The following is a 26,040-nucleotide window of genomic DNA, read 5'->3' on the forward strand; positions in this document are numbered from 1 at the left end:
GAATAGATATAAATAAAATTTTATGAGCCTTTAGTAAATACCGGTACAAAAAATAAAATATCTACCTAAATTTTTTCTCATTATCTTCTATTTCAAAGCGCTTAAAGATAATTTTGTCCCACCTGTAATATGCTTTGTCTTCTCTCAACGCCGACCAGATGTGTGGGAGCGCCTGGGGCAGGATGCACTGCGGGCGTTGTTGCGGGGGGAGATGTAGGCGATGTAAGGTCCACCTTCCTACATCGAACCGCACTTCCCTCCCACGCGGCGACCGTTCCACAAGATCCTTTCTCGCCATTAAGACGCTTATTGGAATAACGAAACATTTTAAAATCATACCTATAATATAATGCATTTTTATAGATGTGAGACTTTTATTTTGTCCGACACGATATTGGATCCCGACACCATCCACTCGTCAGATATTCTACCGCCAAACAGCAGTACTCAGTATTGTTGTGTTCCGGTTTGAAGGGTGAGTGAGTCAGCCAACAAAGGATCTAACATAACATCTTAGTTCCCAAGGTTGGTGGCGCATTGGCGCATATTTCTTACAGCACCATTGTCAATTGGCGGTGGAGACCACTTACAATTAGCTCGTCGCCAACTTATATTAAAAAAAAATACGTGAAGGGAAATATTGATCACGAGATTAGTTTTGCTTAAAAACAAAAATAAATAGTTTACGAAATTATATTTTTAGAAATATGGTAGAACTATTAAAGAGAATATTAAATTCTGATAATATCGAGTGTTTAATACTGACCACTGGTATGATTCTTGGCATGGATTCTTGCGCTTTGGATTTGTTCATCTGATATTGTTTATCTAACACCTTAACCACCACAAACTCTCCTAGGGCGGCAAAGACAAACATCATGCATCCTGCCATCCAAAGGTCAAGAGCCTGAAAATATAATCACTAATTAAAAGTCAACCAAATTAAAAGATTTATTTGTGGAACATATGCCGAGTTTGTAATAAAAAAAAAAGTTTTCGTAAGCTTTTGTCACATCGTTAAGTTAAATTCAAAACGCTAAATTCTTAAAAAATGCTCATAATTTTAGTTTATGAATACACTTAAACTAAAAAAATGTTTTTTTTTCTTCTTTTTTTCATTTAAAATTAGGTGAATGTTTTTAAATAATTTCTACTTCTATCAAGCTGTACATTTCGTTAAACAAGTTTTCGCTAAGTAGCCAATAATATAAGTAGTAGAATTAGTATTTTGTTTTTTATTAGCTAAGCTATAATATCTACCTTCACATAAGCAACTGGTGGTATATCGGCTCTGAGTCCGGTGAACATAGTCACAAGTGTCAACATGCATGTAACTAGTAAGGTGACTCGACCAGGAATTGCATCCAAGTCCAGCCAGAAACTGAACCAGGATAACATGACAACAAGAGAAGATGGTGCGAAGGTTTGGATCAGGTGGTGGCCAATTTGTCGTTCGAACCTGAAGTATACCACTAATCTGGAGTAGTTTCCTGTAAATTAGAAAATACGTAACATTAATTACTAACAGTCGAAGTAGAAGTCGAAGTCGAAGTTGAAAATATTTATTCAATATCGATGAGTTACACTTGCTTACTGATGTCAAAAATCTACCACCGGTTCGAAAATAAATACATATATACAATAAAAATAAATATATTTCCGTTATTTGAAACATCCTGGAGGCGAATCACTAGTTTTGTAATATCCTCCACACAAACGCTCTATAACGATTCTTTGAAATTTAACAATTGAATATTTTTGAACCTTTTCTGGGATCCTATTGTAAAAACGTGAAAACGGTATATTTTTATTCCATTTTCCACATAAAACATTTAAAGCAATATCTAAAATCTATATATTTCTATAAGAATGTGCCTACATTCTTATAGAAATATACAGATATTTCGGGTTAAATTCGTCCGATTCAGTTAGTAGTTGTAAGCTTATTTATTGTTCGTTGTAATTTTTATAATCTATCATGATTATTGAATGCAGATCGAGCGATAAAAGACATTCCACTTCGAAAAAATAGGTGAAAGCTGGATTTTTGGATGAACCTTCCTTTTGTGGGTCTAAACAAAAACCCAAAAGTACCCATTGTTCCATGTGCCGCTAAGAAAGTTATCCAGGGTCAAAGGTCGCGACAAACAGTTTTTCACGATTATCTCGTCAACGGTCATAATTATGAAAAAAATTATAGTTATTACTATTATGTTATATATTTAAAATTCTGAGCTATCATAAATTAAATTAAACTAACCGTCTTTATCAATCATGTATCCATTAGTTTCTTCCAACCGTAATGGTTCACCAATGTGATATTGCAGCAACTTTAGTTCAGGATTAATAGTAACACCAGCGTCGCTCCATTTAAATCTCACCTTCTGATTGCTGTACGAAACTGTGAAATCGTTTATTCCAATTAATTATAGGATTCAGATATACTTCATTAGTTTTTATGACGTATTTGTTTTAATCTCCATATATTACAGGTTTTTTTACTATTTATTTACTTGGTAGTAGGGCTTTATGTAGGCAACTTATTTAAGCAGCAATACTTAGTATTGCTATGTTCCGACCACTCTTCGAGGTGTCAAAATAATATGACTACAGGCACAACAGACAAAGTCTTAGGTTGATGGAGCATGGGCATGTCCCATTGGTTAAAATTTCTTATTATCTAATATCTATGTGCGGTGGTGATTGGTTACCATCAGGCATATTCAGTTTGTAATTTAATCAGAACAATTGCTTATCATGATAACTCATAATGTAGTTCATTGGTATTGTAAGGACGTATAACATTTACGGTATTATCTGTAGCCATAATAGCGTATTGTTAATTTGTTTTTTATTACATATCTCCTTCTCAAGTCTTAACAAAAGCAATAATTTGTTGAGGAAAAATATTTGACAATGATATTGGATTACCAAAAGTTGATTGGCCATTGTTTTTATTTAAAAAATAAGGTTAAAATAAATGTAATCTTTTGAATACCCGTGACTTAAAACTATTAAGTGCGTTCGACGACTCGGTATAATTTACTTAATTAGTTGAACAAAAACTACTAACAACTTTCGATGTATATCGGACAGGACTGTATGTCCATGGGATAGAGTTGAAATTCCATTTGGCAGGCGATGATTGCGTGCATTCTGGCCGCGTACCTCACCGTCTGATTTCTGTATAAGGTTACCGACGAGAATTTGTGCGTCAATTCGGCTATTTCTGAAAACGTAAGCCAATGAATCGGTTAAATTGAATACTAACGAATGAAAAAGAAATATTATATCTATATTTTTGCATTTTGTGATTTAATATAGACCAATTGAAATTTAAATCCTGAAGTTTTCTTTTAAATATCATAAAAAACTGTACAGTTGCATAGTGAAGCAAATCGTGTCTAAATTAATTTTTGCGAATACTTTGACTTTGCATCTTTAAAACTAACCCAGTGCTTATGAGAAATGCAATTTCTTTGAAACATTTATATCGTTAAATAAGTGAAAAAGATCGTTCATCCAAGCTGAGTGTAATTAAAATATAAGCGAACTAGATTCAGGTTAATGAATATAGCGCTAATATATTTATATTTTGTCACGCTGATGTATTAAAATATATTACCCGTTATAATATATTTTAATTTCGAATGATATGATGGTAAAAAATATACATAATTAAATTTAAAACAGTCAGTAAATTAGTTATTAAAATTAAATATTTAGAAACGGTGAAAGTGGCAATGTTAGGTGCTCCTCCATTTAAGTGAGATATCAGAAATAAAAAGGGACCAAATATCGTACCAGCTGATTGGTGACAAAAGTGGCAAGCTCCTCCTAAAATAAAATATTTGCTGAAATTATTGGCTTTAACTAGACCAAAAAATAAGACCGATAACTCAGCTTAGTTGAACAAATGAATACTTTTTGAGCCCTTTCCTTTCCGTTTTCTGTCACGGCTTATGATCTCTATATCTACTAAACAAAAACGGTTGAAGTCTAAGGAAGTTCTAATCCAGAGTTTGGTTTAGTCCCATATACTATAGTATTTCTGATTTCAGAGGCTATTCTTAGTGAAGTACAAATAAAAAATATAAAACGAGCATTACCTATGTATCATCGAAATGATATACATATATACAGATTCAAATTATAAGCTGCTTGGCTTAAAAGCTCTCATATGCTCTTATACGCTTAAAGGTCTATACGAAATCATTTTCTTCTTTTTTTCTATCATAATAATACGAAATCCTCACAACATTAATTTGACTTGCATTTGACAGTTTTTTTAGTGAGCTATAAAAGCTAGTTTCAAGGTTTAGACGATTCAAGGCAAATTCGTTTTTTTACATTACATTAATAGCCTATAAATTTCCCAATGCTGGTCTAAAGTCTCCTCTCCCTTCGATGAGAAGATTTGGAGCATATTCTACCACGCTGCTCCGATGCGCGTTGGGGGATACACATGTGGCAGAATTTCGTTGAAATAAGACACATGCAGGTTTCCACACGATGTTTTCCTTTACCGCCGAGTACGAGATGAATTATAAACACAAATTAAGCACATGAAAATTCAGTGGTGCTTGCCTGGGTTTGAACCCGAAATCATCGGTTACTATGCACACGTTCTAACCACTGGGCCATCTCGGCTCTTTAATTCGTTTGTACATACAATATAATAATAAAGCTTAACTGATATTTTATTATGACCTAATTTTTTTATTACATAATCTAACCTTGGGTTGTTATTTAAGTATCTATAATATTAACATTTTAATTTCTTTATATAGGTTTACCTGTTACTTTAGAATTAAGGAAGTAAGGATCGGGGTGCCAGAGGTTGTCGAAGAATTCTGGCGGCAACGTCACATGGTCGTCGCCTTCTTCGAATATATCTTCTGGCAGCTGCAATCTAGTTTCACGCCAGGTTTGTCTTATAAACATATCGACTCTAAAATTAAATAACAATATCTGTCATCAATCTGATTCAATTGTTTCAATAAAAAAAAAAACGATGAATTGAAATTGATTCAAAACATCAGTATATATATCACTAAGTAAATTTAATTTTGAATCAATTTTCACCAAATTTGTACATATCACTAGTGTAAACAGGTGTTTACAGGATTGTCTGGATGGGTGCTCACTAATTAATATTAATAGCAAAATAGCACTTCATATTGCTTTGTTACAATTTGAATGCTTAAAGTTTTGGTATAAATGGCGCAAATGACTATAAATCAGCAAGAAGCCAATTATCTGGTCTATACTAAAATAAATAAAAAAAGAGTTACCTGAAGTCCATATCTTCAACGTTAATAGAGTTGACGTCCACAACGTATATACTGAATTCAACGACGACTGGTTGACCTTTCCGAGAAGGTGGCCGGATTTCTGAAAGATATTTCCATTTAAATATTACTTGAAAACAAAAAAGTCCGTGACATTATTCTCATTCAAAGTTTACCAACATAACAGGAAAAGAGTTTACCAATATTACTTTTGTTGTTTTACAAAAGGTGGATCTTACGTTTTAACCTGAGGTCGAGGATTAAAAACTTGGAGAGAAGCACTTCGTTTTTACGTGTATAATATATGTCTATATATAAAACCGAGAGCGAATGAAAACATCGAAACTTTTCGTAGATCAGGTGACATTTCGGTCCATTATTATGTGGGTCCAAGCCGTGCTGGATCAGCAAGGTTCTATAACTTTCAATCCCTTTCTTTAAGAGAAAATACCTTTGCTCAATAGTGGAAAATTAACAGGGTGATCAAAAACTTATACGAAACTATTAATTGACTTTTTTAAACTTAAATTATGATGAAGCCTTGTAATGCTTTAACCTGAGGTCGAGGATTAAAAACTTGGAAAGAAGCACTTTGTTTTTACGTGTTTAATATATGTTTATACATAATACCGATAGTGAATGAAAACATCGAAACCTTTCGTAGGTCAGATAACATTTCGGTCCATTAGTATGTGGGACAAGCCGTGCTGGATTAGCAAGGTTCTATAACTTTCTGCATTACAAATGAAGGCAAAAAAATAAATAAAGATAATGTCACGAGTATGTTTGTGGAGATACAGAACTGACAATAAAAAAAAAACTTTACTTAATTTTCTTAGTACAATTTTTAGTATTTGTTATCAATAAGAAAATATTCGTGTCAGACAATTTCGATATCGATTGTATTTGAGGTATGCAGTTGTGAATTGACTTTAAAGTTTTTTTTTTTTTTTATCAATTTAGATAGTAAGCATATAGAAAAGGTTTTTTTTAAAAATGGAACCTTGTATAAAACGCAGTAAAAGTCAAGATAATAAATAATTTGTGTAACATTTTGAAAAATATTTCAATAATAATTTTATGGAACGAACGGTGCTTACTTTGTCTATAGATACACAAAGTTGCTCTTTCAAACTTATACAGCTTACTTATATTATATAAAACAAGTGCTTTAGCTACTTAAATTGGGATCAGAGTAATGTATGTGATGTTGTCCAATATTTATTTATTTATTTAAAAATTTAAATCTATATTAAGCATTTATTAATATTAGAAATATTTGCATTTAGGGCCTCAATAAATATTTATTTGATCTTTAGGTGTGCCTACTTTAAATTTTATTAGTATTCAAAAGTAAATTGAGGTTTGTATTTATTACTTTCCTATTTATCAGTCTGACTGCTTATGTTGTATGTTAGTTTATTTTAATGAGACCATATAAACTATACAGAAACAATATATTTATTTCCAAGGGGCATAATTATAAAACCGTGTCTTCTTACAAAATATATCAACATATAGAATTAATTAAATTAATAAAACTATTTTTAAAAACAAAGTAAGAATCGTAGTTAGAACTGGTTTCAGAAAATTTTTGTGTAGACGATTTGAAATAAAACGATGATGAGATGTTCAAAAATTACTTTTCCAACGTTCCAAGTTTTCACTGTCGCAGTTACATTAAAAATTATATACTTTCAAGCGCATGTATAAAGCATGCAACATATAACATCTTATTATCTCGACGGGCGAGAGGAATACACGCTCTAACTAACCTTTAAATTTCAATTTACTTTCATTTCTCGTTTCTAAGTTTATTTGCCGATGTGAATTTAAAATATTTTAGCATTTTTCTATGCACTAAACATATGTACGAGTAAATTATAATACGAGTAGCCAGTCCACTCTCTTTGCTGGGCGTATAATATAACGTACCAATTTTTGAGGACATTTCCTTATGTATATGTTTATAGATGTTACTATAAACTTCTAGATCTAAAAGATCTCGCTTAACTAAAATTCTAGTGTTGTTTATTTTATATATAATATTGGTATGCTCTGAAGATATCTTTGAAAAAACTAAGTTTTCTGATTTTTCCAAAATAAGATTGAAGTAGTCCAAAATCATTACTTTAAACTTGGCATGACATCCATTAGCAAGATATGCTAGATTAATATTATGAAGATATGTCTTTTTAAACATTGAAACAAATTGTGTGTTCCGATGTAAAACTTTCATCAAAGTGCCATTTCAAATGGACCTTTTAAAAGAAGAATGGCTGTTGCGTCAGATAATTTATTTGAAAATCGAAGTTCTAGGTAAAAATGAAAATTGCTATCATGTACTTTATATTCTTTTTTTCGAATTTCGAATACTTTAGCATTTGAAATTCGAAATATAGTTCGTTAACATATAGTACAGAAACAAAAGTGCAAATATCATCAGATGCGCTCCCCTGTCTCTTGGCAGAATAGGTATTTATAAAAAAAAAGAGGTTCTATGGATGGATACGTGATTGGATGCTTGATTGGAACGAGTTACTAAATGAAAAAAATGATTACAAGTTATGAAAATAAACGTTATTTTGCTAATATAAAGTTAGATTTATAATATAAATGTATGTAGATATACGCTTGTAAACTATATATACACATAAACTTTAGTTAAAGTTTCGTGAACGTCACAATGCTACACTTATATCGGGCTGGATTTAATTCGGCAAGTGTGGGTAATGTAAGGAATTTGCGATAAGGAATTTGTCCCAAAACTTAAACTAATATCACAGAATATGTATAAACATAAACATACATAATCAGCCTGTAAATTTCCCACTGCTGGGCTAAGGCCTCCTCTCCCGTTGAGGAGAAGGTATGGAGCATATTCCACCACGCTGCTCCAATGCGGGTTGGTGGAATACACATGTGGCAGAATTTCGTTGAAATTAGACACATGCAGGTTTCCTCACGATGTTTTCCTTCACCGCCGAGCACGAGATGAATTATAAACACAAATTAAGCACATGAAAATTCAGTAGACCCTGCCTGGGTTTGAACCCGAAATCATCGGTTAAGATGCACGCGTTCTAACCACTGGGCCATCTCGGCTCTATACAGCATATGTACCACATAAAAATGCAGTAGTATAAATATTTATTGAATAAAGATTATCTCAGTAAATTATAACGAACGCATTTTAAGCGTACAACTTTAAAGCAGTTTAATTTGCTAACTGGTAATTCCTTCACTAATCTTTCATAAGAAATGTTGATCAATACGCTAATAACATACACAATTATTAACGAAGGGTATGAATAATATTTAACAATAAAACAAAGCTAGGATTCCTCATTAGCAACATAAAAATTACACCATACGTATTTTGAAGGCAAATTTTCTAATAATCTTGCGTAAAAACTTCAATGTTCATAATATGTTAGCAGATATATATTACCTTTAACATAGTTCTCGGGCAAAACAACTCGTGGTTTCAGCGTGTGATTCCTCTTCGATGTTACGTCATTGCACAACCTGAAAAATAAATTTGTATATGTAATTAAGGTACAAGTTTGGATTGTCCTACACAAATAACATTTTCGGAGGTCTTAAGAAAAGTATGATTAACAGACCTGAAGATAGTAACAGAAAATGTAGTAACTGTGTTCTACCAGGAATATTGAGGGGACGGGGTCTACTATAGATCAAAATTTTAAATCTTTAATAAACAGTATGTGTGAAAAATACATGAAATGAAACACATTTGACAATGAAAATTTTGCATTGATTTTTTAGTTCAAAGTGGTGATTTGCTTCAACATTTATTTATTATGTTTAGTGGATAAAGAGTTAAACATTGATTTGTCTCTTTCTAACATGATTGATTTGACATTCGACAGAAGAGTCAATCCCTAAATAACACAATTTATGAGCCAAGATTTATATTGTGAGATCTCAAAATACTTTTATTTTTGATTTTAATGATATGATATCCTATTACTGTATATATTCGTCTTTATAACAAAAATCATCAAAGCTTAAGGGGAAATGTTACAGTAATATATCGTAACATATATATCAATACAATTTGTTTACTTTTTAAAAGTATTTTAATCAAATATCCTTAATATTAATACTGAATTAAGAATCTCCTTTTCTATATTTTCTTTATAAACTGAATAATAAAGTGGTCTCGCGTCCTATTTACTAAAATTGGATTGATATCGAAAATATGACAATTACCAATCAACATACTAGTATTTATGTACATATATTATTCTAAAAAATATCGAACATTATACATATATGTGAAGGAAATTTACCATTATATATTAAATACGAGTCCACGTGTTTGATTAACTCTTCACTGCAATCGTAATAAATTCACTGTATTTTGTATAAGATATTTTATTTCTTTCATCATCATAATCAGCCTGTCTTAGTCCACTGCTGGACATAGGCCTCCCCTAAGGCACGTCACGGAGCCCGATCTTCGGCCCTTCTCATGCACTTCCTACCAGCCATATTTATATTATTATTCCTATGCTTTATCTAATTGTATTTATACATTTTGATTATATATATAATATTATGATAGCTTAAACCTCCCCGCTTGGCAGCTTAAGCTTATGACGTCAATGAATTTGTTATTTCGCCAACATAGCGTGAGTTTTCAATAGAGTGTCTCTGAATATCGTTCTTTTGAAAATTAATTAATCAAAACTCTTTTTTTTAATATGTCGCAAATATGTCGCAAATGCAAGTCATCATAGGGTATGTCATTCACTGGTCTGTATTTTAAGTATAGTTTTTTTTTGGCGTTGTAATAAGTCATAACTTTTGATATGTTATAAAGTAATTAACATACAAGCCTTATATTATCTTCGAACTATGTTAATATATATATAAATTACATATATATAATAGAAAGTAATTTTCCACTTCGATGTAAAAAAAAAAGTTAATTTAGAATAGACATCGAAAAATTCTTTATAAAGATCCATTTATATAAATACAAGTTTACATTGAGGTCCTTTGAACAATGTAAACTGAACAACACAATAAACATAATTATAATATTAAAATTTGTATGTTTCTCTATATAAACATAAACATTTTATAATTAAAAAAGGTTGTTGTACAAATTATAATTGAGAGCCGAGATGGCCCAGTGGTTACAACTCGTGAATCTTAACCGATGATTTCGGGTTCAAACCCAGCAAGCACCACTGAATTTTCATGTGCTTAATTTGTGTTTATAATTCATCTCGTGCTCGGCGGTGAAGGAAAACATCGTGAAATTCTGCCACATTTGTATTCCACGAACCCGCTTTGGAGCATCGAGCTGGAATATGCTCCAAAACCTTCTCCTCAAAGGGAGAGGAGGCCTTAGAGGCTTAGAGGGGATATTTACAGGCTGTTAATGTAATCTATGTAAAAACAAATTATAATAAAAACTCTTAACAAATAAATATAATTAAAAAAATCCTAGACGAAATAAGAATGTGGTCACAATAGGTTTAGTATTACTTTTGAGTAGCGTGTTTTAAATGCACTAGTTTGCCCTGTCATAGGCTGTCTGCTTTCATTGTTGGCATTAAATATTTTATAAAAACAGTTTTTGTACGAATGACTTACACTGGCTTTGTTAATAAAATTACTGTTATATAATTAAATTCAATTAAAAAAAAATACGTGTGCGTCTCGGGACGTCCGTCAGAAGTGATAAGTTAATCTAATCTAAGTTGAACACGTGTAAGAGTAAGGGAAGCCAGACAGAGTGGCACCGTAACGCGTTACGTAACAAAGCGGTTTACCGTCCCACAAGAAGTTATCACTTCAAAAAAAAATATTTTTCTTTTTTAAATAATGTTTTGTAAATTTTTGACAAACAGACACAAAAGTTAGTAGTTGTACAAGTTTAGGTTTTTCGCATTTACGAAAAACAAAAAACAAAAATCTGCGGTTGAACGTAAAACCGTTATCAAACAAATATAATTAAAAAGTTATTCAATTAACTAGCATTTAAAAAAAAATGATTTCGTGAATTGTTTATATGGTTAATTCGTTACGAACTCCTGTATAAATTTATGATCTGAAAAATATTATTCAACTAATTTAATTAATGTACATTGTTAACTCGAAATACGAAATTAAAACATTTAGTTTTACGTATAAATAAATTTAAATTGGAATTAACTTAACTTAGAAGTTAAAAATGATTCGAATTCAAGCAGATTTTGTTGCTATTAAATATTCTGTCCTATTTCGCAGAGGAACTAGTTCTATTCGTATTTATTTTACATTGCATATCACAAATGACCGTTGAATTATCTAGGCCAAGGCAACGTCATCGATTGTTGTATTAAATACACGCAATCGCTATATTTAGAATAAAGGATTTTTTTACTTCTTTTAATGTGTTTATTATTTGTTAGGAATTTTAGAAGACGATTCAAGCTCATTTTGTGCTCTTCCTAAATTATCAATTGCTCAGGTGATAGTATACACAAGTGTGTGATCTAACATAAATGTCCTCCGAGTATAATATCCAAGACTTAACGTGTTTTCCAAGCGATAATATTTTAATATTTAACTCCTAAACTCCGGGCTGTTTTGAAGACATTCTTGACGGTAAAAACTAATTCCACTACAAACCGGCTCCACACAGGGCTGATCTTTAAAGTCCGTAGTCATGTATGCTAATTTTTTATTCGCATTTAACATAAGAGCTCTACATAGTTATATCATTGTTGTTAATTACGACCATATCGACTAACTAAATGCGTGTGATCTTCAAATTTATCTTTTTACATAGCAATCTCAAGTATATAAGTTTTCTTGTGTTTATTCTTTTATTCTAGATTGAACGTGTAGATTTTAAACGAAAATTCTGGGTTCGAATGGAAATAAAAGCAAAGCATCTGCTCATGTCAGGTGAAATTTCATCACGCATATCTTCACAGGAGCAGTACAGTGAAATTAATTCCAAAATGTCTCCTTAATAGCAGAATGATACGTTTGTTTATTTATTCCTGCTGGGTACTAAAAATAACTTGACTAAAACCTCGCAACTGTTTTTTTGCGTAATCTTTTAGTAATTGATTGTTTTTTTTTTTTTATTATTTTAATTGTCAACTATCCAGATTTTTTGGTATAACTTTTTTGTATGTATATTGAGTTTACCACGTTTGATGTGCCAACATGACTCATTCAAAATAGAAAAAAAAACATAATCTAAATAAATAAAAAAAAAAGATCAAAACAACAATTACTGTAATCGTGTGCCACATAGCCAATATGGTACCATTTAACTTCCAAGTTGGGTTCCAACGCCCAACGCTGATTTCCTTTGTATTTGTTTAAAAAAAAAATGATAAGAATTGTATTGAAACTTCAAAATAAAAAATGAAATTGATGTATATGTAAAGCATAAATCAATATTTGAACACTTTTCACTCGATATTTAATATTATACTCCGTACCGCAATTCCTTTTATTATTTTGGTCGAGGTTTCTGCAGAGTTACACCCGTCGTGATCACTTGCAAAACCCGAATATACATCTTGTAATACATTTTTTTGTAAAAATATAACGCGCCGGTGATATTTCAGTCAGGAACATTAATTTAAATATGAAGTTTAAAAGAATTAGGTAACATCTCCTTAAAAGAAAAGTTATTTTCTTGATACGAAGCGGGTTCTTTATGAAGCTATTTTTAAGACGAATGTAGTCTTTTGTTCAATTTTCTGGATCATCATTTAGAAAAAGTATTTATGACCGTTTTGTATCAGAGAAAAAAAATTAAATATGAATAAAATAAAAACAGCCGCCATAGCACTTTATTTTTGTGAATCTAATCAAAATAAAAAATAAAATACCACCTCGCCTTATTGCCCCCACTGGTGACAGGAGGGCTGGTCCGTTGTTAGCCCAGAGGATCGGAATTGCGATTCAACGGGGAAATGCTGCTAGCATTCTTGCCACCATTTCACGCCGTCAAACTTTATACAGTAACTATTTTTAATTCATATTTGTATATATTTAAGCACTTAATGTTATCAATTCTTATGTTAATTAATCAAAATTAATATTAAATTTGTAAATTTCTTTACTCAAACTATAGTTTCAAAAAAATTTTAAATTTGACTTGTATTATAATTAAATGCTTTAAAGGTTCGTTATAAGTTTTGCAAATAAGAATTATTTCTGAAATAAATTACCAGTTTTCAGGAGAATGTTCTTTCTAAGAGCTTATTAAAATCATTACCGTTAAGAAACGTTCGTGAATATTTCGCTTATTTCTTTTATCTTTTCTTATTTTGTGTTTTTTTCTGTGATTTTCAAAAATATTATCTTTTTTCATAAGTACAGTTATCTTAACCTGTTTAATTTTTCTTTGTTACACAATATATAACTCGTTTAACTTTCTCTGATTGTGCATCTTTAGACGCTATTCCTACAGTCTGGATTCAAGACTCTCTTTCTGTCGATTAGTTTTTTATTCTGTTTTATTATATCATCGATTTCCGTCATTGTTCTTAATGCATAATACCCATATTTATACATAGTATATAAGTATATATATATATACAAGTGTAACATAAGTACACATAACACAATGACTTGATCATAAATTGTTAAGATATTGGACCAGTGGCTCGACGTGCTTCCCGAGGCATGGGACGTTAAGTACTTACTGCTAATTACCAGATAAAAAATTCCAATATAATTATTACTGGCGCGAATTAAGGTTTGAACCCAGGACCTCGGCGTCCCCTGCCCTAATAGCCTCTAAACCAGCGATTCCACATAAAAAGAGCTCTGTAAGGGGGAACAAGCGTTAAATTTATTTTCTTTTATTTTAATTTTATATAAATGTTTAATCTTGTCTCCAAAACCTTTGTATAATCCAACGATATAAAGATACAAAATCCACGCACAAATAATGTATTTTAACTAAATTAGAAAAACTATTCAATTCTAAGGGTGTTGTCGTGTCTTTGCCTTATCAGTGATTCATTGCCATTATTTCACCTTCACCCTAGCTTGTCGTTTTATCAAAAGTTGAATCTAATTTACTTAAAAGTAGATTGTCGCTTAGGTGCAGAAGAACTAGGCGTAGAGTTACAAATTTAAATCTAAACTTTAAAAAATAATATTGTGTTTAAAAATTTTATTCATTTAATATGGTGTATCGAAGAGATATTATTTGTAATATCACTACGGTAATATTAAAGAATTTACTTTCTAATTTATATCAACCATGACGTCTAAACAGTAAAATAATGTATTGCTGTGTATACGGCTTATTGGGGTAGTGAGCCATATTACGTATTCTAGATCTCGGCATTCTCCACTAGGGTATGCACCATACCCCAGGTGCTCATTCTTGGCAAGAGTTTAAAGTTTAAAGCAGTCTGCAACTTGTGCAAATTATGTTTATCGGGTAGCACCTGTTTCAGCCCGAACGTGAGAATGCCTTGTTATTATTTGAGCAGTAACAACTACGATAGATGAAGACGTTTCTAGTACTCCTCTCATCTGAAGATCAGTACTCATTGGGTAAGCATTCACTATCAACAAAATATAATTCATATTACACTTTTTATTGCAGGTTTTTCTATATTCAATATAGATCTACAAATCGTTCATGAATTGTTTTTTCTCTGCGTCAGACGAGAAATTTGCTTTATCTTATTTTAATTATATAATTTCTATTTCCATTAAAACAGGAAATGAAATGATACCGTTTGTAATTGAGTTTGTATCTTCTTCATTTGTTTGATAACAAACAACAATTTTCAGAGACATTTTAGCTTACACTTCAATTCGTTTTTTATGGAAATTAATTAAATTCTTTGTCTTATTGCGGGGTAAATAACAAACGTAAGTATTTAAAAATTGACTTGTATAGATATTTATTTTTAGATCAGTCCATTATAATATTAGAGGATTATTAGACTTGATTCTTGGTCATAGTTGTAGAAATTGTTTGTCTAGTTTCTTCGAACCAATTTATTTATATTTAGCGTAGAATAATACGTATGAATATTCTTATTTTAAGTCAGGACATAAGCCATAATGATTTAATTTCATCCTGTACATATTTCTTAGCAGCTTTAACTAGGCAGATGTAACGTGTAATTTTAAGCCGCCCTATTGATGATAATTATAAATCATTTGACGGAAGTAAAACAATTTTTCGTCAGAAGGGTTTCATTTTAAGATTACATGTAGATTCGTTGCTTTCAAATATGATCTTAAAATTTCAAAAATATCGTAGACATCAGAATGCGTACATAAATTTTGCTTATAAATCCTGTAACCCGGACAGTGGTTAAATTAGTTACAACGACTATTAGTCAACAGAAAAGCTTTTGCCCAGCAGTAGAATGGTTTATGGGCAGTCACATCAATTCTTATATTTAGCGACGAAGTAGCAGCCCTGTAGATTATTACAGAGTTCAAGGCCAACTTGTCGTCCCATCTTATAAAGGCGATTATAGTAACGTTAGTGCTTGTAGGTTAACAAATGACCGCTGATTGCTATCTAATGTATGTAGTGCCGACCTTCAGACAGATAGACAAATATACCGTATCGTTGTATATTGTGCTCGTGCAAGTAATCGTTTATATGCAATTAATTAAAATAATTATAAAAAATTAAATAATTGGAATTTTATAAAGGTTAAAATAAATTTGCAACGAATTAACGTTAGCTTTTATTTTCCAGAACAAATTCAAGAGCTGAATAAGCTTAAAAAAGTAATTGAAATATGAATCTTTTCGATCTAAGTAGAATAGATATTATTTATTATTTTTAAATATAATATTTTTAAGTCATTTAAAAAATCTGCTATTTGGTTTTAACTGACTATCATATTCAGAAGCATAGTTATCCAAAAGTCGTTGGTGAGACTTAAAGCAGGATTCAGCTTTTTTTTTTGATAGGTGGCAAACGAGCTGGAGGCTCACCTGATGGTGAGTGACTACCACCGCTCAAGGACATCTGCAACACCGGATGGCTTGCAGGTGCGTTGTCGGCCTTTGAGGAAGGAGTACGCTCTTTTCTTAAAGGTTCCCAAGTCGTATCGGTTCGGAAAAACCGCCGGCAAAAGTTGGTTCCACAGAGTGGTTGTGCGAGGCAGAAAATGATTTAAAAATCGCGCTGTTATGGATTTTCGGACATCTAGGTGAAAAGCTAGGCTTCCACGTTAAAATCGCATGTTGGGTCGAAAAATTTGATATCGAGATTTTTTGCCTGCCCATAATTCCGTTCTCATTAAGCACGCAAAGCCGATAATCCTGTGACTGAACTCTTACCGATCGTGTGGGATTTACCGTCTCAACATGACTGATGGGTCTCTCTTGACATTTGCCACCGTGAACGAAATCGGTCAGGACGATATCATAACAATACTTAACCAGTCTTGGTAACATTAACAGCCTGTAAATTTCCCACTGCTGGGCTTAGGCCTCCTCATCCTTCGATGCGTAGGTTTGGAGGACATTCCACCACGCTCCTCCAATGCGGTTGGGGGATACACATGTGACAGTATTTCGTTGAAATAAGACACATGCAGGTTTCCTTACGATGTTTTCCTTCTCCGACGAGCACGAGATGAATTATAAACACAAATTAAGCACATGAAAAATTTGTGGTGCTTGCCTGGGTTTGAACCCGCAATCATCGGTTAAGATGCACGTGTTCTAATCACTGGGCCATCTCAGCTCAGTCTTGATACTTAAGACTATTTAGAGGCCAAAGATTGGCTCTTGCATTATAAATATTTAGAATAAATAAAGGCATAATTTAATTTGAATGAAACAAACCATATTAAGAAGAAAAACGTTGTCGGCCAGATGCAAGGAATCATTTTCTATGGCGGCAGACTGTGGAACGAAGCGTAGCAGGTCATTCCAACGCCTATGGTATATCTGGAAATAATGTCTTTGATCGTTATTGTATACAAGATTTTCGCGCAATTTCTGTCCTATAAATATTCAATGCTGAATTAAATTTCTTGTAAATAAATTTTACTAAAATATTGATCCGTCATTTCTTGTTATGATAGAATTAAATCTATTCATTTTAACACCTATATTATGATCAATAAAATAAATGTTTATTGATTTTCAGTCGCGAACTTTAAATTTTCGTATTTACTTTAAATCTTACTATTGATGCACATTAATAAGTTTGTCGTTATTTCAAGTATGTTTGACGAAAACCATACTCATCAGACGATTTTTGAAATTATTTTAAAACTTTTCATTAGAAACAGCTTTGAATATCATATCATAACCTTCATGGCATTTCATGTTATCTCCTGTGACTTTGAGTTTTATTTTTACAGAAACGCTGTACATACCTCTATTACAGTTCTCTTATACGTATAGATAAATAACAACGTCAATAGTGACCATAGTTTTTACCGCAATGCCGATAAAAACAATTCAGATTCACCTACGGAAATAGGTTTCGTAAATGCATGTAGACCCATCGGCTATTTGTCATTTGTCATGAAAACAATTGTTATCGTCATCGCATTGATCATTCCATTTCCTGATTTAAAAAAAGAAACGATTTTTTTTTAAATAAAAAAAGACATCACTATTATATAGGATCATAATATTTGTAACAATAAATTATTTCAAAGATTGGCGGTAAGTTTGATTGAGTGTGCGAGTGACGTAAATAAGTGAACAAGAATTAATACATTCTAAGTAGCCAAAATTGTAAAATGAACTATTAGGTACAGAGGTATAATATCAGATAAAATAAAATTTAATTTATTATAATATAAATTTTATAGTACTTTTATATTTAGCAAAATTATATTTATCTTTGATATAAAATTCATACAGCAAAATAAAACAGAAAAATATTCTCAACTAAAGCTTACCTTTGAAGTATTATTTAGATACGCAACTTCTTATCCAATTCTCTTTTTGAGATTTTTTGTCTAGATTTTGTGTTTTGAAAATATACCTAAAGTAATGCCGTATACTATGTAAGTATGATACAGTATCTAATATAAAATCATAATCAATAAAAGCAGAATAAAGATATACATAGCACAACTAATAATTTAAGTAGTTAACGATTTCGAACGGGTATTTAATATACTTTATGCTTCAGTCAACGGTCAACGCATTGTTTAAATTTTGGATTATGTTTTTAAAGAAGAGAATGAAGGAAATGAAGCTACTTTATCTATTATCCAAAGGCTGATTTTCTTATTGCTTTCACTTGACACATTCAGCGAGGCACGTTATTACATCGATTTGAAGGAATCGATCATAGCATAAATTATTCACAACGCGCTTGATACAGCTTAGCTACGTAGAAAATTTTGCATAATATGAACTGTTTGAAAATAACGAGGCCTAATAATTAATTTTATTGTTGTACTTGCGTTACCTAAATGAAAAATATTTTTCAGATTTATTTCGAAAATCGAAAATTCAATTGTTATGAAAAACATGATTAAAATTTTTGGTATAAGACGCTGCGGTAGTTTGGAAGATATTTCAATTATTTTTAGTCAACTGCAAAATGAAAGTGGAAATAAATTTATGATTTAGTGTTTTCCGAGATAGTTGTGCTAAATTTGAACCGAGTTTACCTCTTTGTGTATCTACCATATCTTCGCCTGTAAACTGATTTCAATCATTTTACAAACTCTCGTGTTAAGACACAATATAATCCTTTACTAGTGATATTACTATTATGTCATTTTGTAAGGCACCCCGTATTAAATTTAGAATACATAACAAATTATATAAAAAAAAATAAAAAAGTATATTATAACTGTCTGAATTGCTGATACTGACCTGAGCCCTTTGATCCTTTTTACATTGTCTATGCTTATTGTATATATCTGGGTGAATGCGCCACGTGTATCATTTTCTTTTAAATATCTTGTAATATAACTAAAAATACTAACCCATATACATAGATATTATATGTACAATCAATAGGACTTATATATTATTTCTAATAAATAGCATCAAACAAAGAAGTAATCTCATATTATTGTACACCTGACGTATTGTTTTCTATAGACGTCCTTGGTAAATTATTAGTACAAACTGTAAAGTATAAATGCTAATATTTTTTTGCAAATAACTCGATAAATAGGTATGTTCTTTATTACAATTATTAGTGCATTATATCTTACAGATAATCTGGTCTAAATTTATCGTTGTGTTTTTGAATTGTCAGTAAGTGAACCGTTGAAGTAAATAATTATGGCATATTTATATAATGACTTAAAGCATGTGCATTGAATTGTCTTTGAAGATATTCTTAAATTTATGATTATCATCATTTGTATTACTAAATAGCTTGAATTGAATTAGTGCTTTGAATTACTGGTTAGAGCAATATTCAGATGGGACCGCTAAACTACGTAGTTGGTAGTTTATTAAATAAATTAATTTGAATATGAGTTTGTGTAATCATATAAGTGTCTCTCTAATTACCGTTGATATCCCTCGAGAAAGCATATGTGGCGTTACCTTATTCTTAATAATGATATAAAAAATGGCGAACTATTTAATCTTATTTGTCAGTTAACTCCTTATTCAATTAAATTTATCATATTTTTAATTATTATACTTAAACTTCCTAACAATACGGTGTTATCAGAAATAATACAATTTTAAACTGTTTTACATAATTATGTAAATATATTTTTAAGTATATTTACGACAGAGACGTATATTGAGTACCTATTTTGTTCTCACACGTACTACATCTAAATTATTTTCAATATTTAGGCTTAATAACAATTATCTTTGCCTTAGTTGGTTGAAAATGTAGACTTGCATAGATGTAAGACGACGAGTCAATTAGACGCGATCAAGCGCTCCACGTCCCCTAAGGACGTCGTTTGGTGATAGCATATCATGTTAACTGTTATGTAAGACCGTTTATCACGTTACTTACGTATGGAGGAATTAATATTTAATCTTAGATTATTCATATAGATATAGTTTAACTATAAAATAACTAAAAAAAATGATAATACTCTATTATCTTAGTGTGCGTGACAGTTACGCTTTACACTCGCTAAACGTCACATTACTTTACTAGTGTGCGTGTAGTTTGTGCTAGCTGTTGGCCACAATTTTAGAGATGTTCTCAACTTTGACAGTCTATCTAAGCATATAAATAAGCAATTTATTCAATTATATGTCTTTATAAACATGCCTTACTCTGGATTTGAAGTTACGATCTTTCGGTTAAGATTCAAGTTTTACCACTAGGTCATCTTCGGCCTTTCATTAATATTTCAGGATATAAAGGCCAAATATTCGTTTAGTAATATTTAAATTTAGCCTTTTTTATAATTTGATAGTTAATATATAGGTAAATTTTTACTCGTACGTATGTTAATTGTCATTTAAATGAATTCAGCGTTTCCCTGTGATGCGTTTATAATAATGTTTCCCAAAAATATTTAAGATTCATCTGTCTCGCAGACACTGATCTATTGCTCCTACTATAAGCTTCTCATTTAACTCAAAGTCATCAGCATTAATTATCAACTGTTTTGATGATATATTGAATTTAAAAAGATCATAAATCTAATAATATCTTGGACATAAATAATATTTTCAAAACTGTGTTCACACAAAAACCATACTACCCAAAATAATCAGGATTACAATTATTTTGATTATTATCAAATGAGAGGTTTTAAATCTATGCAATATTAATAGTAAACCTCGTTAACTTACCCTTTACCGGTGCCATTTATTTTATGACAAACATAAATATACAGAAGTATTGTTTGTTTTATCACTTCACACGCCTCAGTCGTATCAATCCACATCCTACAGCGTGATCAAGCATCTCACACCCACGTACGAGGAAGTACGAACGAAAGAATAACGCCCAATTATGCAATAAGTCACTTATCTATTGTACCATTTTACGTGCCTCGTCATTAGGACGTCCGGAATTAATCCCTCCGTGACTAGATACATTATATTGAATAACTCCTTAACGTTATGTAAATAAATTAAATCGACATATGATTCTATGCGCTGTCTAACAAAATGGAGTTATTTTATTTTACTGTCTTAATAATTCGTCAGGAATCGCCAGTTTTTTTTATTGACTATCATTTTATATACGTACATTATATTATATATTCATTATAAGTCTGAATTTTACTAATACATTACTGTGAAGTTTCATGTTGTATGTAAAATGTAAAAAAAGAGCAGCTCGGTTATATCTAAAAAGACAAAGACTGTTATGCCAATATGACCGTGTTCATGACAAATTGCGTACGTACGTTGCTTTATCTGTGGATAAATTTGCCATCGAATCGATATTCGAACAAACTGGGAACTTGACGTAGTACTTGACAAAGAAATTTTAGAAAGTCGTATGATATTAACTAAAATGTTATATATGCTTCGGGATATATTATATAGGATGACTAAAAAACTGGCCAATCGGCCACCGGATGGTAAATGATAACCACTACGCATAGACAAAGGTCCTGTAGGAAATATGAACCATCCTTTACATCGCCAATACTACTATAAATCTTGGGAATTAAGATTAACCCTTGTGCTTGTAGAGTGTAGTAATTATCAGTGTTTGAATATGGTGAGTAGGTGGTACCTATCCAGAAGGGCTAAGAACTACCACCGAGTTAATAGCATCATCATTATCATATAATTTATTTTCAGAAAAGCTTTGCTGAATTCAACTATGATTTCTACTACAATAACTATTTTACAAAAATTGTAAGCATTACTGTATTACATATTGTGCAAGTGAAACTTTGAGTTTACTTTCTGATAACTACTGATATTACCGGAAGAGATTAATGTTACACTATTAATACAATATGTATAAAAAATAGCGCTCATTTTATTTTAAAAAAATTTAAGGCATGACAACAAAATAATAAATGTTAATGAAAAAAACGTGTAACAAATTGAATTTTTATTGTTATAAATGTAAGGAGTCAAAGTCAAAGTCAAAAATCTTTATTCAATATAGAAGTGTTTACACTTGCTTATTGATTGTCAAAAATCTACCACCGGTTCGGAATTTAGCACCTCGGACCTGAGAAGAACCGGCGAAAGAAACTCAGCGGGATATATATATATTTTTTTATTTAACCATTTTCCATGTACAATGATAATTATATTTTAGTTATTTGAAGCAGCCGAAGGAGTAACAGCGGTTAATACGAATAACTTGGCAAGTGAAGGACAATAGTATAGTAGTCTAACAGTTACAATAAAAATTAATATCAATACAGACTGGCGATATAATTTCCATTGTTACGAAAAGCTACTCATTGTTACTAAGTAACGTATATATAACACATTTATTTCAGGGATTTGTTACTTGTTCAGCGCTTAGTCTTCTTAGGAATGCTTTTCCTTGTGAATATTTTCCCGCCACTATGCCAAAGTCAAAAGGAAGCATCGTTAACCTCAAAATAAAAGATTACACATGTAAAGGTCAAGCTTTACAAAGCAATCGTGTTGTTAAAGACTTCGAGTGAGCTACGAAAACAATGACACGATAGTATTATTGCTTTTAATCAAACTAATAAATGAATTATTAATTATTCATAAATGAAATACGGTTAGGTAAACTCAAACGTTTAAATAAAACAGTAAAAAAGTTTTTCAAGTATTTTCGCAGAAGATGCAAATTAGTTTAAATGCCAGCAATAGCATATTCGATGCTATAACTAGAAACAAAGTTTATTTACAAAACAATAAAAAAAGTCAAGACTGTTATTTTGAACGTACCATCGAATCATGTCTGTAATCCTAGAACACAACACTGCACTGCCATCCACTGATTAATTCAAATTATTTTTTACAAAAACATTAGAGTAAAAAGCGGCCAGGACGGATCCCGCGGTAGTTTTAACTGTAAAGCCGTTGCAGAAGTCGGTTTGCGTGCTAGCCCGTAGACACCCACCGCCTTTCCAGCTGCGCTAAACCATTAATTAAAAAATATTACAAACAGTAGATATCGCATTAATAATTCCTATTGATTATTTTTTTGCGTAATTTCTTTAATAATAAATGTTTGTGTTAGTTTTTCTTAGTTTGGCAATGGTAGTTAAATGTTAATAAAATACAAAAATATTGGTATATTATTTAGCCAAAGGTTTTATGAAAATTCATTTATATATATTCACATGATGCATGTTCCACGGAGAGGTAAAGTTTTATTTCCAAATATAGTAGTCGTATATCTTCCTATTTTTTATTTTTATTTTATTTAAACATAGTATCATCTGTATTAGAATCTTAATAAGGACTATTGAAATAGATACAGTATAGTATCGTTGAAAAAAATATGTCTGGATTTGTAACACGGACATAATTTTTTCAACGATACTTAACACGTAAATATTTTAAATTATATATTTTAATAATGAAATATAGTCTAAATTTTATTATGAACTAGTTATAAATATGAAGCTTCAATTCATTACACATTTAATTATTGATTTTTACGTCCTAAGAATGATTATTTAGATTAAACATAGAATGCGTTAAATTTATTTTGTCCAACATGTAATCGTCGTCTGAATAAAATTTGAGATACGTATTTTTGAAGTAAGTTCAAGACTTTTAGGATGTATGTCAGCGACGAATCGTAAGCGATACAAAATGTTGACGAACAGCGCATAACGTTTTGATACCGATGTGACATACGCTGCGGCACTCGTGGCGCGGTTACGTGACGTTACGGTGACGACATTGACCGCCGACCTTGGGACATGGGCATGGGGTATGGTGTTTACTTATTTTAATTATAATTCTAGAATTATAGAGCCGAGATAGATAAATATCCACCAACCCGCATTGGAGAAGCGTGGTGGAATAACTCCAAACCTTCTCCCCGAAAAGTAGAGGAGGCCTTAGCCCAGCAGTGGGAAATTTACATTTACTATTATATATTTTAGGATTGACAGTTTTCAGGTTACACTTGATTTCAAACAGTATTTAGATGACAAAGTATCAGATAACATCTAAAATTAGTTATAATATCTTAATAATCTATTTCAAATGCTTATTGGGGAACTCGAAACTTTGAGGTAGTATTGGATCCCTCGAGTTATTATGATATACGAGATGAGATACGAGTTATTATCTGAATCCTTTGTTAGCGGACATAAATATGATTATGTTATAAATTGAATCGATTTGTTTTATTCTAAAGATATTTTAAGTGAAGAACGTTAGGTCATTTTAAGTGAATCATTATAAGCACGAAAGTACAAAAGGAATGAATAAACTTAAAAAAATGATTAAATTAAAAAAAAATCGTATTTCAGGTTTATTTTAGTATGAATAGACTTTACTTATTATTACTTATTAAATTTTATTGCGTATAAATTTATATTTTTATATTATGTTGTTCTTATATTTAAAACGTTCACGATTAAATTAGCGCGAATTTATTTGAAGTCATAATTTTTACATCATTTCGGTTGAAATAATTTTTCAATTCAGCTAAATGTAATTTATCCCGTGACAAATTTCCGTTGCGAGAGAATTTTTTGGAAAGTAATTCTGACAAAATTAGCTGATTTAAATATTCCTACAATTATGGCAAAGCATAATTTGATATAAATCAATTTCTACTAAGTAGAATTTTCCATAAAAATCTGTCGTTTTTCCACCATATGATTCATAAAAGTCATAGAATTAGAAATTCAGTAGTAGTGAAATTATATTTCAAAATTTCAATAGTTATCCAGCTCGAAAAGTAAGTCATGTCTTATTCTAAATTATTAGAGACATCAAATATTTTGAGATGTTAATATTATGTTATATTATATTACGTTAAATTAGTAAATTTTGGGTGAATATATTAAAAAAGAAAGCAACTCAGCTCAATTACTACTCATTAAATTGCTTGTGGATATTTTTCTTCTCAATACAGGGAAATAAATGGAAAAAATAATATTCTCTTCGACATAAAAATGTTATAGTCTAATATCTCATAAAATCTCACAAATAAAATTATAAAATAAAACACGTTTTTAAACGACTTCGAAGTCTAATTTTATTACCTTGTATCTGTTACAATTTATTTTTCTCTAAAACAATATCAATATACTCACTAATTAAAAAAAAAAGAAAAGAACAACCTTCATGTATGTTTCCATAACTATGCTTATGACTTTATTTCAGATTAGTTTTCTTCTGATAAATAGTCTTTTATTTTTTTTACTTGCTGTGTAATTTCCTTACACGTTATTTTTTTTCTATTTATATTATTATCGAGAGTATTTTTTAATGTTTGTTACGTTAAAACTATAGTACTTATCTTTGTCGTGCTACCGGTAAGAGTATTGGACATAGTTTTTATATTCCTACTAGAAGGAAAAGCCAGTGGAATTTCAAATCATTAAATATTATATTTATTTGCATGTTTATATTTGTTCTTCTATGGAACTTAATTTTTATAGAAATTTTATAGAATATCAAATTCTAAACGATGTATAGATATATTTTCGATATTTCAATTATTATAATGTACTGCTATGGTGAGTTAAATATTGGTTGAATGGGATTTAATATAATTACTTCCGTAAATCAAAATATACTAAATTCAAGTAGGCTTTTACAAGTAATTTTGAATCGTAATTTTACAGCACTATATTAAGTGAAGCTACCACCGTTGAGTGAGTATTACTCATTTATTTAGTTAGAATTTAATATTACTTCGAGTTTTTTTAGG

At 30.8% G+C, this 26,040-nt stretch overlaps 2 protein-coding genes across 3 annotated transcripts in view; one reads left to right on the forward strand and one right to left on the reverse strand.

The window, feature by feature from the left end:
- The window catches only part of LOC113397206 (glycine receptor subunit alphaZ1), a 30,935-nt gene extending 7,703 nt beyond the window's left edge, over nt 1–23,232 (reverse strand). The window contains exons 1-11 of one of the 2 annotated variants that reach the window (XM_026635441.2): nt 23,085–23,232; nt 17,121–17,225; nt 8,743–8,819; nt 5,295–5,394; nt 4,797–4,951; nt 3,805–3,837; nt 3,074–3,229; nt 2,261–2,401; nt 1,261–1,490; nt 767–907; nt 123–305 (exon numbers count right to left, since the gene is read on the reverse strand). In XM_026635441.2, the coding sequence (XP_026491226.1) occupies nt 123–305; nt 767–907; nt 1,261–1,490; nt 2,261–2,401; nt 3,074–3,229; nt 3,805–3,837; nt 4,797–4,951; nt 5,295–5,394; nt 8,743–8,819; nt 17,121–17,164 (1,260 nt within the window). In that variant the 5' untranslated portion in view covers nt 17,165–17,225; nt 23,085–23,232. The remainder of the gene's footprint in view (nt 1–122; nt 306–766; nt 908–1,260; nt 1,491–2,260; nt 2,402–3,073; nt 3,230–3,804; nt 3,838–4,796; nt 4,952–5,294; nt 5,395–8,742; nt 8,820–17,120; nt 17,226–23,084) is intronic. The other variant, XM_026635442.2, reaches the window with a different exon arrangement.
- The window catches only part of LOC113395457 (proton-coupled amino acid transporter-like protein CG1139), a 225,368-nt gene that overhangs the window by 85,169 nt on the left and 114,159 nt on the right, over nt 1–26,040 (forward strand). The window lies entirely within an intron of this gene.

The sequence above is a fragment of the Vanessa tameamea genome, chromosome 3 (genome assembly GCF_037043105.1).
Source record: "Vanessa tameamea isolate UH-Manoa-2023 chromosome 3, ilVanTame1 primary haplotype, whole genome shotgun sequence".
Classification (NCBI taxonomy): domain Eukaryota; kingdom Metazoa; phylum Arthropoda; class Insecta; order Lepidoptera; family Nymphalidae; genus Vanessa; species Vanessa tameamea.